The 27012-nt window shown below is 37.1% G+C and overlaps 1 protein-coding gene across 3 annotated transcripts in view; it reads left to right on the top strand.

Annotated features, from left to right (window-relative positions):
- The window catches only part of LOC124162188 (Down syndrome cell adhesion molecule-like protein Dscam2), an 833647-nt gene that overhangs the window by 173500 nt on the left and 633135 nt on the right, over positions 1 to 27012 (top strand). For all 3 annotated transcript variants that reach the window (XM_046538622.1, XM_046538623.1, XM_046538624.1), the window contains exon 3: positions 24545 to 24821. In XM_046538622.1, the coding sequence (XP_046394578.1) occupies positions 24545 to 24821 (277 nt within the window). The remainder of the gene's footprint in view (positions 1 to 24544; positions 24822 to 27012) is intronic.

The following is a 27012-nucleotide window of genomic DNA, read 5'->3' on the forward strand; positions in this document are numbered from 1 at the left end:
TTCTTACGGTACTTATTTATTTATTGATATCCCTGGTTGCCGTTATTGTTGAGTGCGTATGTAGCGATTAATTATGGCATTCTAGGCACTGCTCAGTTGGAAGCCTTTATCTTTATTTAAGCTCTTCTCCTCGAGGCTAATATCAATTGCCTCCTTTATGTTGTTATATATATTTTTATTCAACTTTCAAACTTGTTTTTCTTCTCGTGTTGTTAGGATCGACAGGATATAATCTCCTTTACAGGATACATCATCTTCGTGATTCGGAAGAGCCAATTTCATCGGTTTCCCGTCTTACGAAGCGTTTCTTCCTCCCCACGCTTCAGCCTTTCTTGCCTCCCATACTCTTCTGCCTCTTCTCGGCCTGTTACACTTGCTTCCCATTTTCCGAGCTCATAAATCATTTGCAAACCTCGCTATAGGTGACGGCGAGGCTGACTCGAACGGAGACTCTCTCACGGCGAGCCGGCCGGAAAGGGAATGATATGTCACATGATCTGATATGTGACTTGAGTGAAGGAAAGTAATCTTTACGGCCGTGTCAAAATATCGAATGGGAATTGGAGAAATTGTCTTCTGAGGACCGAGTGCTGAAGACGTGAGGCTGTCATTTGGGAAGACTCGGGATTTGATTCCGAATTGATGATGCTGCATGAAAGATGATCTGGGCCTGCGGGAATGAATTTTGCTAACTTGGCTGTCAATTTAAGAATTGCCGTCACGATGTGGAAGTTTCGGCTCAGAATTTGAAAATGGATGAGGCCGTTATATTGTCGAGAGCTTCAGCTATTCTTGGTGCTTGTTCTTGCGATGTTTTGTTTTATCGGAATAGTTATTAATATTATATCATTGCAATTTAAAACATTAGAGTGGAATCATAGTATGCTATACTAACTATATAGATTCACAGCGGTAGTTTACAATTGAGCGGTGTATGAAATGGTTATAGTGATAATTGAAATGGATTCGTCTCTGCAACGTAAATTTAAGAAAAGCAAAATCAGCCGGCAGTACAATTATAATAGAAAGAAATTTCTATCCAATATTTTGTTGAATTACCCTACATCCTTTATTAAAAGCTAGTATTTTTCTGATACCTGATCATGTTTGATTCTTGCATTAAGATGTTTAACCCGATAGCATGCTGGAAGGGAAACTTGCAGGGTATAAAAATTTTGACGATATATGAATATATCTTTCAGCCAAAAATCCAATATTAATACGCTTTGTGTCAGTCAGATAGTCCTGAAAAGAAATCGGGCTTTTGTGGGAATTAGGTTTTGCTGAATCGTAAATGATTTCTAGGGACAGGAAATCACCTGTCATCTACGTTTTGGGTGCGACACTTTGAATGATAAAAAATGGACCGATTGCTGCTTGTTCCATTGTTAAATTCCCATTTTCCCATTATTGCCTCATTGACGTCTATTATTTGGTAACATGGAAATCTTTGCTCGGTTTTCTTATTTTTCAGACATTTTCTGTCACTAGTCTGATAGCATCGAATTCTTTTTCGAGGCTTTCCCATCCCAGTGTGTCCAATATTACTGCCTTCTGCATGTAAGCACAAAGTATCAGCTGCCAAAAACTTTAAGCAATCATAAGCTTTTTAATAAAATAAGATACTCGCAAATTAATGAAAAGCATTCTTCTATTCAATATCGAAGATAATAAATCACTCCTCCCAATACTTTCGGAGTTCCGGTTTTAGTAGGATCACTTAATAAATGCGTTGACAATTTCCACTAGTTCGCTAATTAGTGTGTACTTTTATTATCACTCGTTTATTATTGTTACTATATTAGTTTTCAAAATGAAAATAATGTGGACTTGTAAAAGCACCCATTTCATGACTATTTTGAAAGCCATATTTAGCAGCTTTGCAGCGTAATCATTGACCCCGAGAGATTCATTTCCTCTTGTCCCGCTTTCTTCCGGACGTGACGTAAGTCGCGCACTTCTGCATATAACGGCAGATGACGGTTTCCTTGCCCGCCAGTTCACGTGTGCGGATCAAAATGGAGAGCAGTTTCGTGCCGAGACGGTTTTAGTGGTGGTGGCGGTGGTGATGGTGTCCGGAAACCTACCCTTTGCGTCATTAATCATATTGGAAATTTAGAATCGGAACGAGGAGTCAAAACGGGAGAAACCGTTGAGGGTGCCTGGGGACTGGGGCGGTGGGACACATATTTAAGGGCCGCATTGCAGAACGTGGCCCAATAGTTAGTCCTCACACCATCTCCTTCGGATCTCAAACTGAAGTTGAGTTTGAGCACGTATTTTTTTACTCCAACATCGACTCAAATCGCTTGAAATAGAATAAACGTATTAAAGTTTAGTCGTGAAATTTATAAAATAATAAATTCACTTAAATTATTGTCAGTGATGGACTCCGGCCCCTCAAAAAATATTTCTGGAGTACAATATTAAACGTGGGTGTGTTATTACGAGAATCATTTCGTTTCAAAAACGCTGGGCGACTGTGGTGGAGATCATGGAATTCGGCGGCTCAACTTATTAACTGTAGCTGATAGACTGAGCGAGCTCTGAGAATAGTGATATCTCCTAATATTATTGAGAAATTAAAATTTGATTCTGGCGTAAGATTCCCCTCTCACAACTAAGAAATTGAAAACTACTAACTTGTTGCTACTTTTTTGCCTTTGTTGTTAAATAAAAGATGAAGATTCATATTAATTGATCCTTGCTTCATTCGAATTTAACCCAGATTTACGCGTCTAAGGAGACAGTGGCTAAGTAAGACAACTCGTAACTATCATCGGTACATAAGTGACCCAAAAGTTCCATTCCGTCTCGCGATTGCTTAGAAGTCGCGATGGAGAAATAATTTGATGTACTCTTCTTAGCATTGGCGTAGCCAGGGAGGGGTGCGGGGGTCCGCCCCCCCCCTCCAAAAATAAAAACAAATTTTTTTTTCATACAAGAAAACAAAATATTAAAAATGATGAATTTACTAAGTATTTCTTTAACAAATGAAGGTTTTTCGATTATGAAGAGTGTTAAAATTTCCCCCTGGTTTTGAACCCCCCCCCCCCTCCCCGAACGAAATTCCTGGCTACGCCACTGCTTCTTAATGAGAAAATTAAGTGAATTTAAGGCTTATCCTTGATCCCTAGTAAGTAATGTATTGAAAAAAAATCAAGCTGTAATTATATCCTTTTCTACTGTGTTTAAATCATCAATTGTCGCTTGCGATATATCCGTTGCCATCGATTTCTACAGTGTTCAAACTTGAACTGCTTCAACTTTCATTATAGATCTAATGAAGACCTTTATCGATTCTTACTCTCTTCGCAGTGCTTTACAATCACTGTCCTTATAGAGAGCGTAAAAGTTGTCAATGGGTGACGGGTAGCAACCGCCTAAACCCAGCTTAAGATACTGCGATATATCGTGAGATAATGAGTATAAAAGACTATAATATGATGAACTGAGCGTACTTTCTGTGCAAGCTTTAGACTTCTTATATATTTTAGGGATAAATTATAAATTCTGTTAAATACAAAACTAAGGATGTCTACGTCTCATCGGGAATTTTTGATTAAGCCATAGGTATCCAAGACTCTCTCGAAAAAATGTATTCATATTTTGTTAGTCATGCGATTAACATTTTAGAATTAATATAATTAATTTTGTGCTGTTCACTCGTAACTGAAAATTAGTTATTTTAAGAGTTTTATAAAGCATGAAAACTTAGTCTCCCATACTGTAATTTTTGCATCATCGTCATATCTTACTGCATGTGAGGGTTACTTGTCTTTCTTTTTGATAACTCGTTTAAAGAAATTACAAATATTGTCAACAAAATATGACATTCTGTAGTGGAATGTATTTTTTAGTCACTACGAGAAGTTTTAGATAAGTGATCTTATTTGTGAAACGGATATAGAGGAACAACGGTGTTTGTGAAAAGATAACTAATTATCTTAGTGGATTGGACAATGCTGGCCATTAGATATGGGGTTGTTTATATAAGATCGTGCGTATACGTAAAGTGTTAAATCCGCTAGGATACTTGTAAGAATGACGTCGTACTTAAGAGCAGAGGAAATGGTAGGATTCCGGAGACAACGGCGGCCCATTAAGACTCGGTATGCAAATAAGTAGACCTGTGCGAGAGCAGGGAGGGTTGAGAGATTTAGTTGGGCTTGCTCCTGTGTGGGACGGGAGGGGAAATTGCGCGTCATATTTTCCCGTTAAGGCTTAATTAGGACTGATTAATGACTTCCCTCAGGTATAACGAGAATGGCATGAATTCCTGTTTCCAAGTCACTTTCCCCGTTATCTTCCTCTCGCCCTGGAATGACTTCTACCGACTTTCTTGGCATTTAATGGATGATGTTGCATTTCTCGTAGCCTGGAATTATCATAATTAATCAGGTGCCTGGATAAACGCTCATATGTTGCGATATTGGCTTTCGTTCCATAATATAATTATATAATATTGCAATCCTAAAATTGGTATACTGTAACCCTCAATTCTCTTTGTCCCAAGCTAATTTTGCCTCCGTGAGGCTCTTCCCCTTAAACTTCGTAATTTGTCCAAGGAACTTGTCCCTTGATATTTTTCTGGGGACTTATCAATCAATATTGGTTTCACCACTTTCCCTCGTAACTGTAGTGATTCATTCCTTGGTCAATCCACCGTGTTTTCCTTTGACGAACAGTAATCCATATTTTACATATAGTTCTTTCTTCTCCTGTTATTCTACTTACTTCCTACTTCTACCTTCTACTTTTTTCTTGCCCTATCCACCCATTTCTATTGTTTCGATTCGTTTTCTCTATGAGTGGATATTAAATCGAATAGTATATCTTCGTTTTCATTGCGAAATTTTTTTCGAAATCACAGGGGAAAAAAATTTCGCTGTTGCGAATGTTTTTAAGGCTTGTCTAAGCACTTTTGCTACGGATGGTTATATTTGTGAAATAGAAGAATAAGGCCAACGGATCTAAGAGGCAATAATCACATGGAAAAACGTATAGCAAATTTGAACAACAGAATCAAATACAGCATTCCTTTTTCTACGCCATTGCATGAATTTCAATTAATAATTCTTGTAAGTAACTTAAAATAGAGGAATTGGTTTACGCGGGATTAAATAATTTTCTTATGTCTGTTAAAATTATGATTCATTTAGAATAAACAATAATTTTTTTACGCAAAAAATCTTGCTTATCGCAAGTATGCATTGCACCAGGAATATATCCTCAAAATTTCATGCCTCTATTTTTAGTAGTTAGGGTTGTGATGAGAGAGACAAACAGTCAGTCAGTCCGGACACCTTGCTTTATACAAGAGACGGAAATTATTTGCAGCCTTTGCACCTAACCAAATGGTTGTTCAACCTTATGAACTACATGATCAGCTTGTAATCATAATCAAGGAATCACTGCTAATTGGAATGTCTGTGGAAGTGAGGCATGAGCAATAACAGCAGTGGGGAAATCAAAAGTGGAGGCTTTCAAAACGTGTTGCTGCAGAAGAATGGTGAGGATCAAATGGATCGATTGACTGTGCGATGAGGAAGTCCCAATAAAAGCAGGAGAAAGGAGGAACCTCAATAAAACTTTGGTAAGTACGTGAAACAACCTCATTGGCCATATCTTGAGATACGATAGCCTGGTGAAGGCAATTGTCGAGAAAGTGGCAATAACGGAAAAGGACGACATCGAATGAAGTATATGGAACAGGTAAAGGATGTGAGAGAGAAGAAATATGTCAGCGTGACAAGATTAGCTGATAAGAGCATTGAGTGGAGAGTTTCGTGGAACCAAGCTTAGAATTTTTGACCAGTGATGATTATATCGGGGAACATGATTTATCACTGCACTAAAAATAAAATAACCAGTTCATATTAATGAAAACTAATTTCTGGGTAACCTGCCCCATCGATTTAAGATTAGTTTGTTGACTCTTTAAGAAAATTAACTTTCTGCAATAAAACTCTCGGCGGAAATAATAAATGAAAGAAGTCACGGCTTTTAACAATATTTCCCACTTAATTCCCATGAACTTGATAGTATTATATTTGTGAAGTTACATTCAGACCGAATTTAAAGAGATCTCTTGCGGGAATGTGTAATGCTAGGAAAGAAAGAAACACGATATTGTTAAAATCACAGTCGGCACTTGATTTATCATATATTTTTACTCATGTTAAAATATTTCTTGGAGTGTAGGTCAACGTATGTTATGCAAAAAAGTTATAGCTGACGTTTCTGTTTATGTTAACAATTCTGTTTATTTTTTAGAAAAATTTTAACATGAATTAAACGAAGCCAAGGTAAGGAAAAAAATAATTATACTTTTACTATGAATGGAAGCTTATGCTCTGAATAAAGCCGAAACTTTTCCTGGCGTTTTGAATTTTTCTTAAGAAATTTCCTTTGAGCGCTATTGAGAGATTGTCACCTGTCTACTGTACAAGAGTTGCTCGCTACTATATCAAGGATTTCTACAAGGTCACAAAAACATCTTCGTTCTCCCTTCTCCCTCTCCAAACCGCAATCCGTGCTCCTCTTGATTTCATCTTCGCTCGACTAACCTCATTTCACTCTGATCAACCGTATTTAACGCCTCAGTCACTTGCTGAAACCCTTCACAACACCTTCTAACTTCAACATCTTCTCCGGGATTGGTGAGGGAAAATTAGGTATAATTTTCATCTTCGGAGAGATTGGTGCGGCGGGAAAGTTTATTTTCGCGGAGACTTGTGAATGTAGAAGTGGAGTCATTTTTTCTTGAAATTAACCAGGATGCCACAATTTTATCTTTTATGTAAAGGTATAAATGAATGTTGTTAGTTTTTAATTAATCATTTGTGATGAAGGACTTGAGTGCAGGACGACTATAATTATAAAACTATGTTGTGTGGAAAACGAATTTTCTGAATCCATAAATGAGGGCATTGTTGTTATCGATACTATATTGCATAAATCACGGTCTTAGAATATGAGAAGGTCTGGACACTCTCCGTTCAGGCATGGTCATTTAATGAAGCCGTTTCCCGTTGAGGCCGGTAGGGGCGCCACCTATCCTGAAGGGCAAGTTTCCCACGTATCTGTATACGATACTTCAGTAATTATGAACTAATTTATGGCAAAAATGAATATAAACACATCGACAGTGGTTACTAGTTAACAAGTTCATATGCACTTAACATCTAATAGCGACAAATACCAAGAAATCGTTCTCATACGTGAGTATTAATCAAATGGAAGGCGTTGGATTTCAGCTTCGTTTGCTTCCATACCTTTGTAAAATCAGTTACAGCCATAACGAAAGATTGTCAGCAGTTAAAACCTTATGTAGTGAGGAAAGGTATTTTTAAGGAAATAATTATTTATAGCTATCTTGTGGTAAACGTTAATATAAGTTGTCATAGAAGCTACGTACGCACCATTGCCTCTGAGCCCATCGGCATGTTTCCACGGCCTTATAAGAATATAGATGTTATTCCTTGCTTTCAAACACTATTAACAAATATAATATCAGAAACGCAAACGGCTTCTTACCAAGGCCGAAGTGAAATACTTCTTATGAAGTGACGTATGTTAATGTTTTTAATCTCCTGAGTCTCGATCAAGTGATAATAATAATGGCAGGGCACAGCAAACCTAAAAAAATGATTCTATCCGAGGGGCATTTTGCGGGTATAGAATAGGCATATTTAATCGTTGAACAGGGTGAATAATTTCCGGAAGTACCATTATTACCGTTAAAGGCTATTTTATAACGATGCTTGCCTACTCACCAAAGGAATAATTTGAGATTTAAGGAAAAAAAATACCATATGAAAGATAAGAACGAAAGAGATTTTGCAAATAATTTCCGAATAAATTTCCACGAAAACAGTGCAATGGATATAATCCGAGGGATTTGCGGATGTCTGATCACTTTCAGGTGCTGGCAAATCTGAAATATTATCCCTCGCCCAAAAATAAGATGAGTAGTACGACAGAAACCACAGGCTAATACTGCTAATACGCGGTAAATGTACTTTTCATGAGAGTTGCACGCACCATCGATAACAGCTGCATTAAAAGAAATCATCGAAAGAGGTATTAAGAATGAAAACGATTCACATCAAATCTACATTTCCAAAATGATTACACAATGCTATTGAAACTGAGATTATTTATACAATCAATGCAAGGTAATGTCATGAAAAATAAATTTTAAATACTCACAATTTAACATTTCTATTAATTCTTTCAATTACTAATTTCTATTTCTAATAACTAATCATTCTAAGAGATTCAATTTAGTAGGAAAGAATGATGAATAGTTGATGAAAGCCGTCGCACATCTTGCATTTTCTCAGTGTTACTGCATTCCTCCACTGTGAATGACATTGACCACTGGAACAGCAGAACCTGTAATTTAAAATATGTATAAATATTGGAGCTTTAGCACACCAAAAAAAGGAATCGTACAGCTATTTCATCGCTTCTCAGTGTCCTTGGGGACTCTAAAAAGCGAAATCCCCGAAGTTTTGTGGCCATAACCAGTGGTGAAACACGGTACCACACACGTCCACGGCATTTTCCTTTTTTCAGTAAATCCGCGATATATATCCACGAAATATTAATGTAGAACAATAAGGAAACAATGCAGAAGACTAACATTCGAAAATAAATGAAAACTAAATCTTAATTAATTACAAAAATGACTATTTCCACTCACCTGTAGTATGCGCTCAACAATACGGAAATTAACTTACCCGCTAATTCTTGCCCTCCAGAATACGTGGCGCCGCCCTGGCAAACGTGCGGCAGGTTGAGGAAACGACTTCAATAATAGACCATGGGTTCCCAATGGAGTGGGATAGGAAGTGTCATGGGGCTGGCATAAATTAATTTTTATTGAAAAATTTACGTTAAATTATCTACTATCAGTATTAATAGCCTATATGAATGTGCAAATAATTAGATATTATCCAATTCATCTGTAATACTATTATAAATAGCATTTTTAAGCAAGAATTTTATTTTATATTGTGAACACTGGTAAAAAATGCATAGTTTTGACTTTATATACTGATGCTGAGTGAAATGAAATAAATGGTTTTGTTACAAACACCTTAAATTTAAAAATTTACCTCACATCAATGAAAATTTCATTACGCAAAGTTCAACGAAATTTATTTCTTGGAATGCATTTTACCATTTTTGAGGGAAAATTCCCAGAGAATTTAAACAAATCGGCCAGAAACTTGCTTGAGTGTCACGAGTTACAGTGGGAGTAGTTTCACCGCAAGAGATTCCCTCAAGCGAGGATTCAGGGGAACTGTATGACCTTGAGGGTTTCATAATGTAGCTTCCACTTTTCGAGTTGGGCAGGGGACCGAAAATCCCCTTGATACGTAATCCCTTTCTTGCACCTCCGACTATCAAAGTGTCTCTCTGTATAAATTAACCCCGTTTGACTCACTTCACCGTGACATATTGCGCGAGCACCGTCTCGCGTGAGTTACTGTGGGCAGACGCTCAATGTGCTCGCCTCATGTCAGATTCTGAATAGACTAAAACGCGCGGTGACCCACTATCTAGCGTAATATTATCGCTGTTATGAGACGTGAAGTCGGCAGGTTAAGTGTCACCTGGAAATGGATTCCTGTAATAACCTTAGACGTTGAGTTGTCTAGAACATATTCCTTGATGTTTCTTCTTTCCATCAATTTACGAAAGTGAAAAATTCTTAGATTTTTACTGTTCCCCTAATGTCTCTGCAATACGACCGCTGAGATGATGAAAAGGTTTCAATTATTTATCGTGGCAGGTTAGACTGACCTCAGAGTCTCTAAAAGGCTAAATAAGGATCGAAAGTAGTGTTAAAATTTATTAAATCATTAAAAACTGTGACTTGATTGTTTTTTCAAGACTTTTGACTTGATAATTTTTCTTGAAAAAAATAATTCAGTCACTAAGAGTAAAAAATAATCATTAAGAGTAACAATATTATTCGTGAAAAATGTTAAAGATGCCACAGAAAACATGGAAATAACAGAAAATCGTGTGTGGCGAAGAAACATTTAAAGGTTTATATGATGGTCAGGCTTTGTAAATGAACCCGTATTAGCTGAAAAAAGCCTCCCAGAATTTTTTCAATTGACATTTAATGAGCAGGCCATTGATGAAAGATGTATTTTTTTGCAAAGATGTTGGTGATATATTGGAGTTGCAAAGGTGTTGAGGAGGAATGAATTAATTCATATTCTTTAATCCCAGAAGGAAAAGAATTGTCCTCACCTCTCCCATGATAAAGCCATAAATTTATCCACACATATTGGGTCGGGGAATCATTTTCTTTCCCTGTACTGTTTCGCATACTGGGGACCTTTTGTTTAGGGTTTCTGAAGCACTCACCTATGGTTTGATCCCGGGGCCATTAACGATGGGTAGCTGAGCGCGATAAGCATTGTTCAACTACGCTACCCCTTTCCATGTATCTCATGGAGATATATGCATTAGGGTGTACCTTATTTGGGAAAAAAGTAGGTATTCGCAAAGATTCTTACTCTCAGCTCCCTCGTTTTTTCCTTTTGGTCAAATGAACTGAAATATGAAATTGCATCTCAATCGGACGTTGTTTACCCGTAATGGCCGAATTAACTTTCAGAACTCCGCGATCGAGATAAACGTAGACCTCTTCACTGGCTGGTCCCAACGTGACGCAGCAGGACGAATCTGAGAATTATTTTCGTGCAACTTAGCGTTTGATTCGGTACAGTTAGGATACTCCGATCACATTATAATTTTGCTTTAGCATATTTTAGAGGTATTAGCAAAGTATTGGGGTAAGAGCTAAAACGTTTTTTAGTCGGAAAAGAACGGATAACTTTAGATAAATATAAGAAGATTTTACTGAGCAATAAGGCACTTGGAGGAGGTCGTTTTGCACACATGGCCCACGAACCTACTGTTGGCGGGTCGACTGTGAAAGCTTTTCCAGCCATTTTTCGTCCGCTCCACCTGCATCCATTAAAAAATGCAAATCATTGCCGAAGAACATTTATAAACCGGCCGGAATAAATACATATTTCATGAACCCGTCTTTTTTTAATAAATACCTGTCGATATTCTCCACACTTGTTGTGATGCAAAAAAGAAATTATTCGGGTAAAACGTTCTTGTTAGCATACTTCATGACTCTTGGTCGATATCCGAGGCTTGTGTTCGTGTGATGGTGATTTATGACTCCGGCAAATGCATCGTTTTCGCATGCTGCGGAAAAATATTTTAAAAATTTACTGTGATTTTTGCAAAAAAAATGACTGTTGATCACCATTTCGCGAGTGTGGAAATCTTGCTTGATTTATGGCCTTTATAGCCAAGAGGAATTCTGGATAGAAAGCATAGAATATGAAATGCATTTGTTGATATCTTTTGGTACGTAAAATGGCCTTTAAAATATTCATGGTTATGTATCAGCAGTGCAGGAAGAATTAACGCCTGCAGCTGGATCAATTCAAGTAGATACTAGAGCTTTTATGCTGATAAAATTTTGTCATGCCCCAAAAACTAGATGTATACCCATTTTATCTTGAAATTAGAATACTTTGAAGTCTATGCCCTAGGTGCTTGTCCAAATAAATTATTCAATAAGATATGTGGTGAATCTTATGCACAAGGTAACTATGTAGATATTTTATGATAGCTATTAACAAACAATTTATGCAATGAATACGTTCGCAATAAGGCGCACATTTCCGGAATGTAATGATTATGAAGTTTTCACGGGTTTTCAACCGGGTAATAGTGTTTTTTGGCACCGACGGCCGATGGCCAGGGTTGATGACAATGGCGGACTGCGCCCTTGAAACGGCCCAAAACCCTTTGCCCGGTTGCAAACCCGTGAAACCTTCTATTTAAAGTGTTTGATAGTTTGAGATTTGCTAACCCCAAAAATTGACTTGAAAAGTCTACTCAATTTTAAAGTCTGGGAATACGGCAAAATATGCTACATTATTTTACTAAAATCAATTTTATTATCAAGTATTGTATCTCATTCTTATCAATGGATTTATTGATACAAAACTTGGTCATACTGTTGCCATGATACTTGAAGCTACCTTACTCATTCTAAATTAATTATGAACTCCATTCTTATTGAACAAATACGCTGGCGGTGTAGATTAGTCCATAGAGCTGTTAGCTTGTAACCACGGTTAATATAGCTTGGGAAATAGAATTACATCGTAGCGTGGTAGCTAATCCGCTGTATAAATGGATATGATTTTTACTTCTTATTGCTAATCGGAGCTTAATTCTTCCGAAGAATAACCTGCTACAGAGGTGATATTAGCCTCGAACTCTTCCTCATGATATCCTTAAATTCGCAAAAAGTGTGTGGCTTTGTGCGCTCACCAACCCGATGAAGTTAATTTTTTTGCTTAGACTTTTTATCCCATGGAAACATTTCTTCCCGTAGAAGGATTTTTTATTATCTTTTCTCGGTTAGAGAGTTAATTGTTCTCTGCTTTACCGCCCACGTGCATTAAATGTATTTTTGGGCTACTATTGTTCTGTGCGAGATTCCGCATTATTTTTTTCATTGATCCCCCATTTCGTATGAATTGTGTAGCGCATGTTAGATATATTCTTAGAATCCTGTGCTTAACTATGGCTGCAAACATCGCTCTAGCCATTGGGCTCAACATTTAAAATTCAAATAAAGTTAATGATTTAATCTCTATAAAATTTAACCCTTTGTTGAACGCTCATGATACTCAGTCAATTATACTATTTTATAGCAAGATGTTGCAAATGTTATGTTCCTGGAAGTTACATATATCTGGTAGTGGATTAATTTGGAATCGTAGTTCGATGGAAGACTAAAGTGAAATAGAATTGCGCTTTCAGAGTATTACTCCATGAAAATGAGAGCATAATAAAGAGGTCATGCAATGTTCTCAGGCTTTAGGAAGAATGATTTAAGGCAGGTGGGAAGGTTACAGTTATTAGGCTTTGTGTGGGCGATCATCTGCTTTTTAATTCCTTTAAATCTTTTATCAAAATAATTATTCGGTAATTTTTAAGGAAGCAATAGTCCTTTGCTTATGTCTAGTTTCAATGTGATTAACCTATATTTTTTATTTTGCACTTGTGCAAAAATAAAATAATATAAATGAAAGTAGTGCCAAGAATTATGCAATAAAAAATTGGCCATCCTATATGTCGGCAAGGTCATTCCATCAAAACCAGCTTTTTCTCTTCCTTTATGTCTCTTCTTCCCCATTCCCTGTATTTTTCTCTCACCACCATTTTAATGCCCTTAATCTTAGAGGAATACAACCTCCATTACTTTCCCCTCCTTGCGCACTACTACTATTAATCCCTTCCCAGACTCGTATTTCCTCTTCCATTGCTTTTGAATTTTTTTCTTCGGTCGCCGCCTCTCGCCTTCTCATGTCTATACTCTCAGCGTTATGGCCTCGTCTTGCTCGCGTCTCGTTCCCTTGCTTACGACAAGCCTGGCTATCAACTTCTTTGCCATTTTCACGTGAATTTGATTGGTGATTTTTTCACTCGCGTTCCATCTCTCCCTTTCAACTGACTAACTTACGCGTAAAACGGTATTTCTGCCGTCTCATGCGAAATAAAGTCATTCAACGTATCCATGAAGCTTCAAAAATATCTCAAAGAGGGAAAATAGAGTCATGGAATAGAAAATGTTTGCTTAGGATTAAAAAGTAGAATAGTTGATTGGAACTAAGACACACTCAACTACCATGAAATTTCTTTCCGAGAATCCGTATCGTTTTATTAAGGGCATACATGATTCTTTCGTCGGTATAGATTTTTATTTAGTCATTTACATAATACAATGAGAAAAGTTTGACTATTTTTTCCCATTTTTAAAGAGCACGGGTTTTTCAAGTTATTTTTTAATTTCTTTCCCTGTACCACAGTTTTAAGAATCATTTATGGATTTTTGTGCTGCTTTTTTTACTTTCACTTCGAGGAAAAACTCCTATTTTCATGCTCTCTACATATACCGTAAGTGTGATTTTGCATTATACCCAGCAATGACTTTATTTTTCTCTCTTTTTGCTTTAAGTTGGACTAATTTCATTGATCTCCCATCTCCTTAGAGCAAAACACTGATAGTATTCGTGTATTATATGTCAAAAACACAAATAATGCTTGAATAAAGAATATTTTTGGAATTAATAGCGTTAAAAATAGTGTCTTTATCTATTTATTAGGATTTCCTTTTAACCCAACTTGAATTACCTTTTTATTTTTACCTTGAATTGCTTTTGATAGGATCTTTTTATATGTAGGTACTTTCTTTTCTGTTGAGAATTAAAAAATGCATATTCGTATTTTTTCTGCGCACATTTTTGTTTCTCTTGTATTGGCTTCGCATAATTTCCCTTTTATCTTAGGCTCCTTGCGTAATTACCCACCATCATTTCGCAATACCATTTGTTCGCGATCGGGATATCTTGATCGGCGAATGCCTGCCGATAAAATCTTTTGGACGGCCCAATATCTTGAAGAAATGTAGTGGCGTTAATTTAGGATATTAATGTTTAATGGTGGGTCTGCGATGGTTTACGATCAGTTGTTCTTGGGAGCTTTATTCCTTCGAGCAAAACATATTTTCATCGAAGATTGATAATGTTTACTTCCTTTCTTCGTTCCTCCCTCTATCCCTACTTTATCTAGAGAGTAATTTCGCAAAGTTTAATTTCATCGCAATGCGTCAAATGTTGTATTACATAATTTTTTTATTGAAGTTTTGCATTAGTTATTAACAACTTCGGCCACAAAAGCCGCTCATTCTTTTTGTAACGGTAACTGATGAGAAAAATTTTACTCTTTATAGTAAATTACTAATTTTTGGCGCATCGATGGAATTAAAATTCTATCTCACAGAGGTAATTTCCAATGAAATATTGTTTTTATACTATAGCTATTTCCTTAGAACGGTATTCATCCACTTATATATATTGAGAAGAACAGGAGAAATCACACATTGGCTTTGAAACTCAAAATAGTAATTTCAACCCCAAATTACCCATAGAACAAATTATGTAACAGATAACAGTTTGAAGAATAGTTCATTGCTGCTCTCCACTCCTCTTTCTGTCCTTTAATCTTTCCATATTTGCGTATTTATTATCTTTTAAATCCTTAATAACCCTTTAAATGTAACTGATTCCAGGCCTTTCTTTGCCTTTCTTCCTAAAATAATAATGTGTGATTGAAAATAATGACAGTATATGTAAGGGACCAGGATAAATTTTGATTGGACTAAGATCGTTGATCAAAATATCCCTTCCTCAGTGCATTGGCAGATTATCGGCTCGGAATTAATATCATTTTAGCTCTCATGGTCAGAATGAGGTGCAATGGGTTGCGCGATTTTGCGCGTTTGCGCATGGAACCATTAAGGGTACAGGATTGGATTTCTGAAGTGGAGAAAGCCTAGATTTATAGGATTCCTTGGTGACTTGCTTCAATCCTATTGTTTTCCTCGCCTCCTAACAGCCCTTCCACAGAATTCCCCATCGCTCGATCGTATACTTCCTCTTCCTTTTCTTCCCCTGCAATTAAATTGGCAGATTTATGCCCTCTCTCTCTCCCGTAAGACGTTGATTCCTCCATCCCATTCCTTGCTCGAAGTTCTTTTATTTCTTTTATCAATACCCCTCTTTTGTCATGAGGGAAATAAAAAGGATCGTAGGAATGGCCCGCATATCGTATTTTCTTCGGAGAGAAAGATAACGAACTGTCGTTGGAAGCTTGAGTTACGCACCGGTACGCCAAAAGCAATCCCCGGGTGGTTGAAATATCTTCCTAATGAAGGAAGTGTTGACTGAAGAAAAAGTTTACGCAGAGAGAACGGAAGTAGGGGTCGAAAAATACCCTGACCGTATTGAGAATCCGGTCGGTGTTCCCATGAGCACTTGCCTGTGATATCATGAGAATGACTCTGAAGGATTTAATTGTTAATTTGCTTATGAAGTTTTGCGAAATCTCCATTGATTTTTGTACTGTCGATTGCTTAATTTCTATTAAGAAAATTTGTTTTCGCTCGCATTGAGAATGTTGGTGTTAAATTTACGACACGGTTAAAAAGGGCATCGCATCCAGTTTCGATCGAAGAATCGGAGAGAGATTTTTTGAAATCACTCTTCAAGCAGTTATATTAAGGTAATTAATCAGTCTCCATGCCTAAGTTTGGTCATTAATTTCCTACTTGAAAGGAATAAGAAGATCCCATTTTTCAATGTCTCAAGGAAGAGCGATTACTTAGCTTTGAAATATATGCAATTTACGGGAAATCGATTGACTAATAAACCATTTTGTACTGGTGAAGCACATTTATACTATACCAATCCAATTTGGTAGTCCTGTGTGAAAAAAAATATGAAGTGATAAGGTGACACCTATATATATCTAGAAAATGAAAGTTAAAAGATGTAAATAACGGTAATTTACAGCTAAAGTGCTTGTTCAAGGCTTGTTCAAAAATGATGCATAGCTGAGATCGTCTCGGATTAGTTAGTATAATTAGTAAGTGGTAAATATCTAGCTTATTTTTTATTTCTTTATACCAAAAATTCACAATTTCTATAATAAATAATAAACTTTGCAATAAATAACAGGGCTTCGTGCTATTCAAATGTAGCCATGGCAACTGTTTGTTAACAACTGTATCTTGTTTTACTATTTTTTAAAGTCTCCGCTTAAGAAACTGTTAGTCTCACGCATTGCTAGTCTTTTTAATTCAAATCACATGGGAAATTTTTCATAAAACAAGTGTAGATTGAAATACCGTTAAAAGGCAACATTTGGCCTCTTTTGAGGCTAGTTAATGAATTATGCGTCCCTAAATTTTAAGCAAAGACTTAAAGAAGAGTCACAAAATCATTAAAATTACTTTTGGCCAAATGCCCAATTATAAATTATTTGATTACTTGGTGTTCCTACGATTGGTGAAAGCATTCCGGTTTTCATTTTCTCGCATTACCTACAGCTGTTCGTGCATGAATGCACTCACCACGGACCAGTATCCCCATGTGCTCGTTCTCTGTGTGTCTAAAGCCACCGTTCCAAGTGACAGGGGCAATACGTAGTCGTTAGCCCGAGGATGCCCCGAGGTGGTTTTTCTTCGTTTCGCTTGCCAGCCAGCGATGCTACTATTTCTCTTAACCCTCCCTCCCTCCCCCTCCATTTCCTGGCCCCCTCCTACATCTTTCTCCGTCTTCTCATCTCTCTCACTCCTTATCTTTCTCAAGCTCAACGCTTCATCTCCCCCAAGGGAGACGTTATCGAAGGCAAAGAGTCTTGCTTTTTCCGACGAGAAGCAAAAGAAAAATTTGCCTCAAAACATTCCACGTTCGCGTTCCTCCTTCCTCGGTAACGTTCCTAGACCGTAGCTTGCTAGGTTTACAGTAAAACGGGAGGAGAGGGTACGCTACGCTGCAAGGGAGTTTACCGAGGATTTCGGGGCCCTTCCGGGGTGTATGGAAAACACTCCGGGGCAAAGGAGTTTCGGGGGATTTTTCATGTTGAAAACGTGATTTTTTGGACTCAAAATCATGAATTTTGTACGATTATTCATAAAAATAAAATCTTTTTTATTTATTGAGGCCATCTTACTCGTTTTTAGCGCCTCTTTTAAAGGTTCACGGGGACAGGGGGTGGTTGTTACCCGGGAACCCCCCCCCTTGCCACGCCACTGCGCGTCTGCAAGGGGGAGACCATAGATCCCGCTTTACCTCGGTAAGGAAAAGTCGGGAATTAAGACTTGCGGCAGATTCCCCCATACGGTTTGATCAAAGGGTTTTTCTGAGGCCATTTAGTGGGTTCTCGCGTTCAGAGTCGACGATCTTCTCCTTACGTCTAACTCTTAGATAGGTACGTACCTACTACGTGGGAACGTCGAGCTGTCTTCTCCGACGTCCTTTCCAACGTTAACGGCAGGGAAGGTTCGAGGGTGAAAATTGCACGTGGATAAGATATCCTGTTCCCTCACGGTATTTTATTAAATGACTCGAAAGAGAGTTTAGAGGGGTCTAACTTTTAATTAGCACCCATTTTGCGAGCTGTGTGGGGGAGAAAAGGCTCTCCATGGGCTCAGGCCTTCTTGTTAAGTTCTCTATGGCACTCCAGAGGGTTACCCGTTTTGAAACGCCTTTTGCGATACTTATACCGCGATGGCGGGTCGTGCGAATATACTCATTCAAAGTTTGGGGATTTTATGCGTTCCGGCCTTGTCCGTCATCCTTCTTGCTTAGTCAGGAAGTTTGACTGAGGTCTTCTAACCATTTTAATCCCAGGGGTAGCGTGAAATGTAAAGGGTCATTTAACACCGAGTTCTATCCTAACGGAGAGCGTTTTCGGGGACGACTTCTTCTTGTCCAAAAAGTGAAACTTTCGTCGATTTCCTCCCATTTGGTTGGATTGATTGTATTTATCGAAATTATGTTTCTCACGCTTACAGATATTCAAGAAAAAATTTATGTATAGATAGCATCAATATTAGTTTGTTCTCTCCCTCTCTCATCGTATATTATTTATATCTTTCTTCTATTCCTCAAATATTAAGTATAGTAGTCATCATGGAATTTTGAATGAAATGAGAAAAAGTGTATATCGTATGTTGCGGTTTGTTTCAAGTCTTCCTCGCGTGCGATTGTGAAATTGACATTTATTTCCGGGAAAAAATTTCCCTGGGCATGATATCGAACGACGGGCGTTAGGCTCTCCAGGCTACTGCGAAATCTACAACGCTACCTATACAGTTTCCTTAATTCACAAGCAAATTGCCATTAAAATCGCCAGTTAAGTTGCATAGATAGCTTTTTTTGATAGATTTTTATTACCATAGTGGTTTATTTTAAACGCAAATATAGTTAATCTCTTTATGTCATGAATACTTAATATCAACTAAAAGCCAATCCTGTCTAGCCGATAGCCAAGCTAACCTATATAGCTAGAAAGGGCCAATGTGTGTTTGAATAAATTCTCTCTCCGTCATCATATATACAATAATATATTGCTTCAATTCATGGAATAACAGCAATAAGGACAGCACAGCATTCTTGGAAAATTGGAAATAAAAGTGATCAATGATTACGCCACTTATATTTTTGATTATTGTATTTTCTGATTAACAACTAAATGAAAACCAAACCTATATCATTCCAATTAGATTTTTTCCTAAATATATTTGAATTGATAGTGTGGTATCAATGTAAAAAGTAAATTAACCGATATTACAGGAGAAAGTAGAGGAGTGAAGTATGCGCCAAATATTTTTGGCTATTTTATATATTTTTTGAAACATAAAAAACAGTATTGCTAGCGATTTAATTTTTAAATTCGTTTGATTATGGTTATCACTCATCTCTGATAGCTGTTCACTTGCAACAATAAAAAGTAAATGTGTTTTCCTGTTGTTGTGCTGAGGAAATGAATACGAATTGTGAACGAAGGAGATGAAACTGGGGAGGAAGATATTTTGTTACCCATAAAAGTGAGAGCAACATTTCGTAGGTCATGAAAATGTTAGGTTCTCTAAAACTGGTTCACTAGGAGCAGCGGTAGGTACTTTTTATGCCTTGTTTTGCCGGAGGACCGGACGGAATACGAGAGAAATATTTCTCCTCATTTCGTCATTTTATGCTGCATAGAGATGAAATGGAGGTAATAGTTTAGGCGGAAACTAATTTTTAAACCATATACCTTCTTTAAATTTCTAATGCTTAATTTTTCTCTTTGCCATTATTTTATATTTCTAATGTAACGACAGTTAATCAAGAAGATGTTTTGCTGTTCAATATTTTGCGTAGCATTTATTATTACCTTCTGAAGGTGATTCCATCGACAGGTAAATGGCCCTGTGGTCATCTCCAATCTCTATTCATGTATGTTGTCTGTTGTTGTTTATCTGTTGCAAAACGTTCTATGGAGGAATAAAATATTGTTATTATTTGCCACTTAATTCATCCAAGGGAGCTTATAAATTAGTCTTCAATATGTTAGCATTTATTTAGAAATTTTACTCATAAAAATGGCTCGCGTTGCTTGTTTTTCCGTTTAATCAGTAAACATGCTTTAGAAAGCATCAGAATTTGAAGCAGCAAGTTGTATTTCAGATATCTACCGAACTGAAATAACCGGTCCTGTATCTGTAAACTTTCAAAATAATGGTAATCCTTTATTTAACTCACCTCATTTTGGAAGAGGATGACGAGCTATTTCTTTCACCCTTATAACATAGACCTGTTGAGTACTTGCCTTTACGGCAACGGTATTTCCTTGCATTATAAATTAGGTAAGCATTGTCAGTTGCTCCAATGTTCGAAGCCGTAAGAAATAAATATTCCTTAGGACCTTGCTTTGTAGAGAAGAAATTCCGATTATTGGAAATGTGATTTGTATGAAAGGTTCGGTTTGTTGGGTATCTACGACGACGTGTGATACCATGATCAGGTTACCGTAAATGGTAAATCGTCGCTTTCAAAATAAGGGCAAATATAGGTATTGACTGTCAATAGTCATCTACAACCAGCGCGCTGGTTGTGAACGATGCAGCGTTCGTTCACAATTCATGCGAATATCGGCTATCGAGCAACTGACTTTTTCAATGATATTTGCGAAAGTCATTTCATTTGGTTTTTAGATTCATGCGAGCACAATCGAAATAATGACAGCTATCGGAAGCCGATTTCGAGAGTCTGCCATGCAAGAGCCTTGGCTTTTATGTCAACATATTCTGGTTTAAACTTACCTATCTGATCATTTCGAAACTCTGCGTTACTTATGGGGGTTTGTTAACTTTGAGGATTGTAGTCACGTGTTTCCGCACTCAAAAGAGCCGGCCTATAATTTCTTTACACATCGATGATCATTTTTATCCGCTAAGCCTTTAAATGGTGTGATGAATAAACCTTATGAAAAAAGGCTCTTGCTTTCAAATTCGTGAGTAGGTTAAAGAATCAGGTTCAGGTCTTGGGCGTCACATCATGGAATCGACTTATCACAATGAAAAGTAAAAAAAAACCTTCTAATTTCACATGCCTTCCTTGAGTTACTGGTGCACGTTCTAATATTTCTATATTTTTATTTAATGTACACCTAGTATATAGTACTGGAAATTTTGTTCCGCCATATGTATTACTTTGAGGAAATATTCCATTAGTAATTTTTTAGTACATTTGATTTGGACTCTGATTTCGACTCATGAAGGTTTCTCGGGTAAATTCCCGGATTAGTTGATCCATCTCCTCGTGGTCAAGATCTTCATGAAAGAATTGGATAAAGTGAATCAAGGAGTTACCTGAAAGATAATGAGCCGGTAAATTAAATTTTGCATTATCCAGCTGATCCTGAACTATCGAGCGAAACTTATTTCAGTAGTGTATCTATATCGCATGTAAATAAATAATAATTTAATATCATCATTTGATAACTTTTTATTCATATGCCGAGTAAGAAAAACCCTAAGTTCATTTACGCACCTCTATCATCTTTACTCTTCATACACGGAATATGAGATTTTATTCAGTTTAGCTTCTGAGTTCCCTCTTGCCAAATGCTTTGATTTCGCTGAACAAATTATGAATACGTTGATCTCCTTCAAAGCAGCTTTAAATTGAGCTTGAAACGGCACCGTAAACCGGTAAGCTTATCAACTCAAGTTCATCGAAAACCAGGTTAATTTGGTTCAACTGGAGTGTGGATGGGTAACCCTTTTCGGCCAGTGTGCTTTGGGAAATTTCGTCTTTCCAGGATTTTCATGCATTAGTGGAATAAATTTCTGCCAAAATTTGGTTCTACACAGTATTAATAAGCTGTAATTTTCATTTGCGTTTGACTTTTACTTTTCGCAGAAATTTTGATATCTGGTAATTACACTTACCTACTCTCCTTAAGTGCGTGTGTTAAAATCCACACGTATTCCGATAAATAGCGTTGTGTAAAGATATTTGCTATTCCATGAATGAAATGTTTTAGCTGAAGAACGTTCAACTCTTAAATATCTCATCGAAAATAAACGAGAGATGTGTTGATTGTGACGAAGGCTTATGCATGAAGTTTAGAAAATAATCATTCCGAGAATTATGCCGGCTATTAAGAGATTTATAAATTTATGTAGGATACGATGATGATGGAGTATTTCATAGTAATTATTTTGAGTAAACTTGGGAAACTAATTTTTCTCCACCCTCGCAGATATTAAATGAGAAAAAAGGGAAAGAAAACGGGATTTAATGCTTTAAGTTTACTCTGTGGGACACAAACATTACCATGAGGAAATGTTCCATTATTTATTTTTTTAAATGCATAGCATATGCGGTGCTTTAGATTAGTGCAATTAGAGTGCATATTATGCTCTCTAATTTCAAGATGTTCAAATCAGGTTCTCGTTTAAATATAAAATTGTTTAGCAATTATTCTCTCCACATAAAAACATAAGTTGAAAGCTGTAAATGTTACGGAGAGAAGAAAATGTCTAGCAGAATGAGTTAGTGGACCTGCCAATGTAATGTGATCGTACTAAAGACTATGGCGGTAATGAGTCATACTTGGATTTAATCATTTGAGACCTCACGAGAGGGATGGCTATTATTATTAGTTTTCATGATTTTGCATTTTAGTAGCCTGAAAAGTATGGCATATTGAATGGCATAAGTTTTTGATGCTTGATATGCTCCCCATAAATCGCCCTTACGCTTCTAAAAACAAAGGGTAATAAGGTGTTTGCATGAATTTTGGAAATTTATATCGTTCTGGGGTATTTAAAAAATGCAAATTAAGGGAGAATATATATTTTCCTAACCCGGCAGAAATGTTGAAGCCTGAAGTTTGGTGGAATATTGGCCTCACAATAATGTCGTTGATTTAAAGCGATTGTTGCGTGATTGGTTAGTCCTCTGCTGCCTGGCAGTAATAGAGTAACATCCCCCTTGGATAGTTATCCACATATATATTTTTAAAAGGAGAAAAAGTCCATAGTTTTCATAGGAATCTCACATTTACAGAAACGCATGCTCACAATCTGGCTGATTGGAATGGTTAAATTTAATTTTATTCGAGTTCTTGATAGCTTATGTCTTCAAGTTTGTGAAAGTCTTAAGATTTGACACAACATACATTTCATTAGATTTCTTAACAACGTCACATTTTAGTGCATTCAATGTAACTTTATGCATTTACCTGTGTTACCTTTTATGTTTTCCAAGATAGGTTCGTCTAATGAATGAAGAACAATGGTGTTATACTTACAATTATACTACTATACACTCGGCTTGAATTTAATGGCTAAAATGCACCATTACTTAACGCAGTGAAAATACAATCCCTCTGCTATGTTTAAATTTTAGAAAAATAAATTTTTACTACATTGTACTCCTAGTGAAAGAGGGATCCGAGCGTTTGTAGTTTCACATGGTTGAATGCCGTGAGATGGGTACAAAGTGAAAATAGAGCGATCCCTTTTTTCGTTATTTTTATCTTGTGACTATGGACTCAACGGGCTCTCTTTGCATACTCATTTTAAGAGAGAGGCTATCAAAAGCCTTCATAGGGCCCGTAGAACCTTTAGTTGCATATTCAGGACGTTATTTTTTAACTATTTAATGGGGATATGCGAGCCTTTCGCAGATTTCATTCCATTAGCCCAGTGAAGCTTGTTGTCTACAAACTTAAGGTGACCATTTTGAAAAATGAGCTCAGTCTTTGTCACTAGTACGCGAACTGTGACGTCTAACAACTATTAAAAATTAATTTCCCTTGGGAAATATGCCGGAGTACTTCGCTCGTTGTTACGCTGGTAGCTTTCCCAGAAGGCGTTGAAGTAGAGTCCCACATTGATTATCCGTGTTAAAGTTATTATAACTTATTTGATTCTAAATTTGTCTTTATACAATTCATATAAAATATTCTGGGGCTAATATCTTTTAATTTGTGACTACCTCATTTATTTTCTCATGCTTGGCCGTATAAATCAAATTCTTACGTGCTTTTCGTTAGTAGCGTTGTTAATCTGATTAGGAACTTACAATAGGTGGTTGGAAAAGAAAGAGTGTGACTTCCATTTATATAGCCAATTTTTCCTGCTCTCTTATTTCATGCAGAGCTAGTGACATTAGGCTCCAATTTTGTCATAATTGTGCGGGATAGATTATGATAAAAATTGCTTGGTCAGAAAACTAGGCTTTTATTATTAATTTCTTCCATTTGCCAGCCTGAAGAGACAGCATACAACTTGGGAAGTTATAGAAGTTAAGCGGTAAAAATGACGAAAACATATTCTGTATTTTCTGAGCATAGTGGGGTTATGGTATAATGAAATCATAAGAATATATCTTTCGAGGTTAAGATTGTAGCATGGGTGTATCTTATTATGACTGATGGGTTTAAATTTTCAAATAATGCCATTTGTGGACGAGCACTTGATGAACCTTAAAATCAAAACAGCAAGCCAACCACTTTTGTGCCATTCACGCTTTATTTTGATTTGTCTGATTGCTTTTTTTATTTTAATTTTCAGGCAAAGGACTTGTCGAGGCTGGCCACATCCCGGACCCAGGGGCCTATCAATCGCAAGACCCTTTCTACCATGCCTCGTCTGGTGGGCTGGGACTTTTCATGAACCCGCCGCCCCCGACGCAGCAAGGGCCCGTGTTCCTCCTAGAGCCTCCGCCTAGACTCGCATTCTCGAACACCTCGGGTGCCGAGATAAGCTGTTCCGCCCATGGAGCTCCACCGCCTGACCTCTCCTGGATCCTGGCCGACGGATCTAGAGCGGAGCCGGTCCCAGGATTAAGGTAAGTTAATCTGAATGCACCCCGTAGACATACCGACCGAACCTCTCCTGCCTTGTCGTTCGTCTTAATGACGTCGTTTGTTCTGGCCCTTCCTCTTCACAGTCGGTACTGCAATTCTTACAATTTTGGCCTGCACTCCACTGACAACTAGCTCCTCCAATTCCCTGAATTTCTTCCCTTATGATTCTTCTTTTTCTGCCTCAAGTTCGATACCATCTCTCTGTCCTCCTAGGGGTAATTTTGCTTCAGTTTTTTTCCTTAATTATCTCGCGTGACTATAGTCCCAGGAGGCTAGCAATGATTGAGCAATCGATTTTTAATTGAAATGAAAACATCAGGTTTTCTACAAAATTCAAAATTTGAGCCAAAAGATCTTATCAATCAAAAAAATCGATAGTTCTTTTTTGAAGCACAGCTTGTGCAAAATAATGTTTATTAATTATTATAATACGTACATGCATTAATACTAGTAAAACTTTACCAACGCATGCATATTTAAGTTTTGGGATCACCTCCTGGAGTCGTTGGGCATCTCAAAACGTTTTAGAAAGTTCCTCTGCATGCGATGCTTTATTGATGAACGAAGGCGTGTTTTTCAAATTTACTGCACTAAGAAAATAGTCTTACACGTTGGATGGATGACGTTACCATGGGCCGTTAGATACGCTACTGAGATCATACCAAATGGTCAAGATAGAAGTCGAAAATTCGAGTTTTGATCGAAACTCAAAGATCATGACTCGATTTGGATTTCCTCAATCTTCGGCATTTGATGGTCTATTTTCGATTTCAATAGAAATCAATTTTTCCATCTGTGGATGCTGCATATCAAGCAGTTCGTCAGGCGTATTGATTCGGGCCCAGTATCGCGATTAATCTCATGAATTTTGTACATGGATGGGAAAATACGATACATTCTGGCAAAAATGCTGTTATCTTCTCCAGTTAAAAACTCCCTCGCCCAAAAGAAAATTATCTCCGGAATTAGATACCATATCGAAATGTTTGTGGAATCACAAAGTAGGAAATCTAATGGAAGAACCGATTTGCTGGCTTGAAAATAAAGGGAGCATGATGGTTTCAGCGATTTAAGTCACCAACTTTCAGTGACGCTTTCATGAAAGGTTTTGAAATGCCAATGTTTACTTTTAAGTTGCACAGTTGGAATGTAGTTATAAAACGGAACACAATGCTTTCAATCGAAGTGCTTCGAATGGCATTTCTGCATATGGAGAGCACATCAAACTTCAAAGAACGTATTTATTTCATATGATTTTTAGACCCACGTGGCTTTCCCAGCGGTTGTGAAAGTAGTCTCTCCTGCTGATTTATGTGTATGTTACACTTTTTATAACGTATTTGGTTTATAAGATACCTATACACCATAAATGTAAAATATTTTGGGTTTAGTTTTCCTTTTCATTTGTGATTACTTGAGTATCTCATGCTTGGCTGCAATTATTAAATTCTATCATGTTTTTCTTCAGTATCGTTGTTGGATACTATGGAGGCATACTTTCAAATTTTTCGGTTTATGTTTGCAGTAAAATAGAATAGATCAAGAAGGACATAGAAAATTAACCATTGATGTGAGCCAGCCGAGTGGGTTCCTTTACCTGTCAATTGACAATTTTCTCAATAAAGCTTGCATTTTCGCATTTTGGTGAACATGATTTTAGCTTTGTTGAAGTAAAATTGAAAAAAATAGCGTCTATCCCTGAAACTTGGAAAATAATTAGGATTTCGCTCATTCAAAGTTTGGTCTTAATCCTGCATGCCGTGGCTTTGGTTGCGTGATAAGTATATCTGGCGATATTTTAGAGATAGCCTGAGATATTTTGCTCCTATTAAAACTCCCCTGTGGGAAACGACATCTTGGTGGCTTAATTGGTTGATGAACTCTGCGAGACTTCTGGGGGATCCTGGCTCAGGTCCAGGTCAGGGCGAAATATTGTCTTCCGCAGAATTTTTGCTAGGTAAGATGGGCATGACCTTAATGCTATTAAATAAAAAAAATAGTGAGGTATTTAGGCACGATGCCCGAAGAATTTTCGGTATAGATGAAAGCTTATCCTCCAAAAGACCAGGCAATATATTTTGCTATATTAAGTTCTTATAGAAAAATATTTTTCAATATTCTGTGATGTATTCCTTGATTTAATTGCCGTGGTCATTCAATAAATGGCCCTGA

Source organism: Ischnura elegans, chromosome 7 (genome assembly GCF_921293095.1).
Source record: "Ischnura elegans chromosome 7, ioIscEleg1.1, whole genome shotgun sequence".
In the NCBI taxonomy this organism is placed as follows: Eukaryota; Metazoa; Arthropoda; class Insecta; order Odonata; family Coenagrionidae; genus Ischnura; species Ischnura elegans.